General features: G+C 37.3%; 1 protein-coding gene across 5 annotated transcripts; it reads left to right on the top strand.

Annotated features, from left to right (window-relative positions):
- Nucleotides 1-5,891, top strand: LOC112165113 (TATA box-binding protein-associated factor RNA polymerase I subunit B). 5 transcript variants are annotated; one of them, XM_040506198.1, is made up of 9 exons: nt 1-151; nt 234-290; nt 476-544; nt 1,451-1,577; nt 2,485-2,552; nt 2,638-3,296; nt 3,633-4,484; nt 4,627-4,760; nt 5,234-5,891. In XM_040506198.1, the coding sequence occupies exons 6-9, from the start codon at nt 2,729-2,731 to the stop codon at nt 5,867-5,869; spliced, it is 2,190 nt and encodes a 729-aa protein (XP_040362132.1). In that variant the 5' UTR covers nt 1-151; nt 234-290; nt 476-544; nt 1,451-1,577; nt 2,485-2,552; nt 2,638-2,728; the 3' UTR covers nt 5,870-5,891. The 5 variants fall into 5 exon arrangements, with proteins under 5 accessions (XP_040362132.1, XP_024157309.1, XP_024157308.1 ...); XM_024301541.2 differs by lacking the exon at nt 1,451-1,577 and having other exon boundaries at nt 2,490-2,552; XM_024301540.2 differs by lacking the exon at nt 1,451-1,577.
- Nucleotides 5,892-6,256: the final 365 nt, after the last annotated feature.

Below are 6,256 nucleotides of genomic sequence, written 5' to 3'. Positions count from 1 at the left end.
CGTTTTCCTGTTTTTTTCGACGCTCTAGAAGGAGTCTGGGTTTGGTTTGGAGAATACTGTGGTGCTCGAATAGAAAGAGAAAGAAGAGGATTTGGTTTCGACAACACCCAATTTGTGGTTTTGGTGGGTTTGGCGAGAGTGAGGATTGCAGGTTTGGAAGTTTTCTTCTGCTGTTGTTTTTGTTAGTTCTTGTGTGCTTTGGTGCGTAATTGATATGGGTTTTTACGTTTTAGGGGTTTGGTTTATCTTTTTCTTTGGAATTCCAGTGATTGATTGGAAAGGTTTGCAAGGTATGGTTTTGACCTTCAGCAATTTGAAAGTTTACGTTAGATGATGGTTTCATTTGATTCGATGGATTTAATGTAAAATCAGCTCTCTGAAACTTTTAGCTGGTTCTGAAATTGGCATTCAACAATTTGTGTTCTTAAATTGTTCTTTTGTTGCTGATATTGCTTCTGTGTTTTGCGGTTTACAGTTAGGAGGTTCTTCCTCCACCGTTGGATGCCACTTCCAACCCACTTTCTCTCTTTGATGTCACTACGAGGTACTTTGTTTTCGGCAAAGCTTTATATTTGTACAACATGGTTTTGTGTTTTATATTGGTAAGAATATATGGTTTCCAACTGGTCATTGAAGGAGGATAAATGTAAGTTATCTGTTGTTCCCACTGGCTGAAAACTCTACTGTACGTAAGGTGGTTGTGTTGTTTCACGTTAATGCCACCCATTAACAATCAGTTAGTTTATGAGTTATGTTTGCCTTGGTTCTTTTTCAGATGAATGGCACAAGTATGTGATGCTAACTTTAGCTATGTATCTTCGATACAGTCTGATAAAAAAAAGTATAATTTCATTTAACCTCTTATATACTAACTACTACAACTTTGATATTGTAGACAAGGTTTTACTTTTAAGCATTGTTCTAAAACACGGCCGCCAGGTGCTGGGCAGCGGCTGACCGCCCCAATTAACACCAACTTTTAAGCATAGGAAGCAGCTTCTCTTTTTTTAATCTAGACATTCCACAGGCCAAGGCTTACAAACAAGTGTAGGCATATTATCTAAAACATTTGAATCTAACCTAAAAGACCCAAAAAAAAAAAAAATGCTTAAGATTCATGTTTCTTGGACAATCAAAATTGCTGTTTTATCCAATAACAATTATGCTCTGTGAGCATTTCAATTATTTTTTTTGCTCGGAGGTACTCTGGATTGTCTCCAAATTGTTATTAATTTGCTGATTTGTTTTGAAAAAAAAAAAAACCCTTTCTTTATTAGAGAATTTTGATCTTGAGTTGTATATGTTTTGTTTATTTCCAACTAACATGGATCACGGTACATGTCAAGATATATACCAAATTTAGACATTCGCCTCCCTTTCAAAAAATCTGAGAGGCTAAGGCTACTTATATATCCTGTGTTTTCTTCTTATGACATGGATTATTTTGTAGTAAACAAGCAAAAGATTGGTTTTACATGTCTCATTTGGAGTAGCAAGACTGAGTTGGGTTAGATTCCTTGACCAAATCAATGAGCAGTTTCATCATAATCTACACAAGAAAAAAAAAACTAGAGAGGGTACAAGTCTGATATCGAAGCCTTTCTTTATTGTAATGCACAATCATCTTAGAGTTTCAAATTGGATTGAGGTTTGCAAAAGCCTTAGAGTTTTATCAATCATTGTCAAGCTTGAACCAGGTAATTAAAATATTTGATTGATAGAAATAACAAGGCAATTCTATAAAGAAAAAAGATTGTTAATGGTTGCTGCACTTTAATATTCCTTTGTCCTGTTTTTGTGACTATTTAAGAAAGTATTTACATTTGAATAGGCTTAGTTTTTGCAAACTTAGTGTACCAAATTCCAGCAAGCTCACTACTTGATGAAAACAGCAGTATTTCTGATTTCTGACAAATTATGCAGTTTGTGAATACTCTATTAATAACAGCAATAAGTTTTCTGGCAAAGTATTCACAAACTGCATAATCAAGTTTTTGCAAACTTAGTGTATCAAATGTCAGCAAGAAATATCATAAAACATTGCCAATTAATACAGTACCAAAACAGCAGTATTCACAACAGCAACTCCATGTGAATTACCTTTTTTTTTATTTTTTTGGTATTGTAATCCATGTGTTATATACTGCAAAGTTCAAATCCTGGCCCCTACCTTCTGTTGAGGGCAAGTTAGAAACATTGCTATTTTTTCTACCACTTTCAAATCCAGGATGTATGATATGTAAAATTGCTTTTTTAGTTGCTAATCTAGAACCAATATCAATGCTTTAGTCATGTTTTGTTGCTAGATTTTCTATCACTTTCAAAATTAAGGGGGAAAAAAAAAACCAAACCCACAGCATCTCACGGCAGCTACTTAGTCTGTATCTAAGCTTTATTTCTTATGCACACTGTGTGTGATGTATGCTGATTCTTATAGCTATGTAGTTGCCAGCATAATGGTTCTATGAAGTTCTCTTTTTGTAGGACAGACACAAGATCAGTATTGGCGATTGTGCTCTTTTCAAACCTCCCCAAAATTCCCCATAATTCAGGTTATTGAAAATTTAACTTTAGTCCTTGTTTGCTTAATTAATACTGATACATATATTAAATTTTTTTTCTTTCCCCAAATTCAAGATGAGGCCTTGTATTGTCTCTGCCCGTAGCATCAACTCTTTTCTGCAATCAGCTAAACAGTCCCACTATCAAAAAATCATCTCCAACAGCAATGGGGAACCCAGATACATGGCGTTGCCAGAATTGCGGCAATGTGGGAATGGAAGATGGCGATGATGGCTTCTTCTATTGCACCCAGTGCAACTCACAAGCCGAGGACTTCATGGACACCGGCGTGGCGGATGAGGACTTCCTCGACCAGACTGGCAACCCATTTGGAGGCCTCTACTCTGCTCGTCACACCCGTCGCATTAACAGCTCTGTTGTCAAACCGGAGCCCCTCTCTGAACCCTTAGATGACTTGTCACCTCATTATCAGCTGTTTAGTCAAAGCCAAGCCAAAACAGCAGATCAGGATCCCACAGGGATCGAGGATTTTTCATTTGATGGGAGAAAGAATGAGGACTATTACGGATGGATTAGGCTTAGGTATGTGATGGGATTGCAACGGATGATTGAGCTCCAATGTGAGGCTTTGGTCTTGGAGTTAAAGGTAAATCCCTTGATATGTGGTTTGGCTGGGACCATTTGGCTCCGCTTCTTGGCTGGGACTCAGGTTTTCAATGATGATTGTGCTGACCAGATCTTTGACTTCAATGAGTCTGAGATCCGCCAACAAGGTTTTCTTCAAGAACTAAGCTAATTATGTTACTTGACTTCATTTTTCTTGTTTTGGAGGTTGATTCTTTAAGTAATACTCAGTTCACTTAAACAAGAGCTTATTGTTGTGCCCAAATATGAATACTAGGATCAGTTAATTCTGATTGGCCAAGAAAGAAAACAATCAGTTAATTCTCATTTTAAAGCTCAATGTCAGTGCTAGTATGATAAGAGTTCTTAGTCTGCTTTAGTTTTTTGTTTAAACTTGGATAAATTTAGATCTCATTCATGCTTGAGGCAGAGTTCCCTTTGTATAGTCACTGTCATTTTTTATGATTATTGACTTCTAATTTCAGGAGAACCACCTGAAAAATTGAAGATGCCTTCTAGAAGCCATGCACAACATCATGCAAAGTATGACCCTCAAGCAGTGAAGGTGTGGTTTAGGTCCTTGAAGAAGATTATACCACTATCTTATACTCTAGCTGTTTCTTTTCTGGCTTGTCATCTTGCCAGGGAAGCAGTACTGCCAACTGACATGGTAAAATGGTCTCTAGAAGGAAAGCTCCCATATTTTGCTGCTTTTCTTGAACTTGAAAATGATCTGAAACAGTTTGGACAGCCTTCACGTGCCTGCCCAATAAGTTCAAGCTTGATGTTTAGGCCTTCTGAATCAGTTCCAGTGCAGAAGCTAGAATCACTAGCAGCATCTGTTGCTGGGTCCATATGCTTGGACTTACCTCCAGTCAATTTCTATGCTATCGCTTCCCGCTTTCTAAATAAGTTATCTCTTCCAGTTGAAAAGATTCTCCCTCATGCGTGCCGCATATATGAGTGGTCAATGCCTCCAGAGTTATGGTTATCTACAAATGAGTTGAGGCTTCCAACTCGTGTTTGTGTGATGTCAATACTGATTGTAGCTGTGAGAATTCTTTATAATATTCATGGTTTTGGAGAGTGGGAAAGAAGTTTGTCCAGTCGTCATGCTTCATCTTCCACATCTAACAATTGTGGGGATGAGGACCCCAGATCCAGTTGCGAAATGAAGGATGATGCTGATAAGGATTCAGATAATCTGCCTCACAGTAACGATGATTCGGATACAAACTTTGTTAGAAACTTATCGCGTGCATGTAACTGTAAGTTGGATACTGCAGAACTTTTGGCCAACCTTGAAGCAAGATATAAAGAAATTGCTGATGACTATGGTAAATATGTTGGGGTGGTTTATTGTTGAAAATGATGATGCAATTTGTGGCAGATTTTCGTGATGTTTTATATATAAATAGTACATATATTATCTATCTTCCCCTACTTAATCATGAAGTTTTAAATTCCTTGTCTTGACAGAATATTGCAAGGACTTGCCAACATATCTCCAGTTCTGCAAGGATACAGTCTTTGCTAGATCAGAACCATCGCGTAAGGATGCCAAGGAAGAAAAGTTAATTGAATCTTTATGGAACTTCTATCAAAGTGGAAAGGTAATATGTAGCTTGCTTGGAGTTTTGATATTTTCTTATCGAAGCATAGGCTCCGATTGATTAGATAAATTTTGGTTTAGTCAGCTTAAAATAATTCTTTATGCATGCTTTTAATTTACATTCTGTTAAAATTTCTTTATAAAAGAGCTTCGGTACCATGTAATTAGCATTGTAAAACAGAATAAATGTCTCTGTTCAGCACAATTAACAAGGCTGAATTTGCAAAGATGCTGCAAACTGTGCAACTAGCTTTGGTAGAATCGCCCATGTGGAAGAGATATAATTTCCTTAGAGAAACTAAATGGAAAGTTTTCTTTTGTTTGCAATTTTGAAGGGAAACTGAAGATGGCGAGGAGGGTCAGATATTCTATTCTTCAATATTAACAACATATGATATTACGTGTATATATAGGACGCGTACCGAGTAGCAGTACAACATATTAATATCATTTAACACATTTTGTTGGTTACAGGGTTCTGATACAGCAGTGGAACAAGGATTGCATTGTGGTAGAACTGATGACCAGAAAAGACGAAGGTATAATGAAGAATGCACTAGTAGTAGTCCATCTAGAGAAAAGAAGCTTAGGAGGCCATCCTCCAATGAAGAAACTTCTCTCGCAGATGACCATAAGTGGAGCCAAAATGGTGCTCATTTTGGTGATAGCTCACAGAATAGTCAGAACTCAGAAGTGAATGACCAAGAGTTAGCTGAGACTTTCAAAGATGAAGCCATTAATAGAATGAAATTAGACATGGAGGAGAAGAGGTTCTGTTATATTCCACCGAGGGTGAACCTCAAAAGATTTGACTACCTCCACTATGTGAGGAAGCAGGATGAAGGTGCCTACACTTACGTTTCACATGCTGACTACTACATACTGCTTCGTGCTTGCTCTAGAGTTGCCCAAGTCGAAACTCGGTGTATGCACATTGGGGTGTTGAGCTTTGAGAGGAGACTGGCTTGGTTGGAGAAGAGAATCGACCACTGCTTACACTTGACTCCTATTGTATCATGTGATTATTGTACTGACATGGTTCCTGAGAACACTACTGATGCAGAAACTATTGTTGAGGAATCGATTGGACTTTCAAATTTGAATATATGAGTTTATTTATTTTTTTCCTTCTTTTTGCAATGCGATCATATTTTGAACATGAGCAACTTTAAATGTTAGAAAGGCTTATGAAATGCAATGTGGTTCAGTGTATGGTTTTACCTGTACCTGGCATGTTTTGTTATAAAAATTAGGAAATTGAAATGTAAAATTCAATCTCACATCGTATTATTGATATTCTATGACTGCATTTGATCTGATATTCTATGTCTGTCAATGCATGAACCAGGCATCGCGTAAGGACTGAATCTAATTAGTCAGCTGCTCCCTATCCACAATGTCTTTAAGGAATTTTCTTTAGAAAAGAAACAAACTCGATCTGTTGAGACATTCTCTGTTCTTTCTTGCATGTTGTGTTCATGCTAGGATGCCTGATGA

Source organism: Rosa chinensis, chromosome 5 (assembly GCF_002994745.2).
Source record: "Rosa chinensis cultivar Old Blush chromosome 5, RchiOBHm-V2, whole genome shotgun sequence".
Lineage (NCBI taxonomy): Eukaryota > Viridiplantae > Streptophyta > Magnoliopsida > Rosales > Rosaceae > Rosa > Rosa chinensis.
Note: the sequence above shows the minus strand (reverse complement) of the source record. Positions and strands in the feature narration are given on the sequence as shown.

What these genes read in the sequence shown, in the direction of transcription:
- LOC112165113 (XM_024301541.2), top strand. Translation starts at nt 2,729, where the DNA reads ATGGGGAACCCAGATACATGGCGTTGCCAGAATTGCGGCAATGTGGGA. An exon ending in GTCTGAGATCCGCCAACAAG is followed by an intron (nt 3,297 to 3,632) that starts GTTTTCTTCAAG and finishes TTCTAATTTCAG; the next exon opens with GAGAACCACCTGAAAAATTG. An exon ending in ACTTCTATCAAAGTGGAAAG is followed by an intron (nt 4,761 to 5,233) that starts GTAATATGTAGC and finishes TGTTGGTTACAG; the next exon opens with GGTTCTGATACAGCAGTGGA.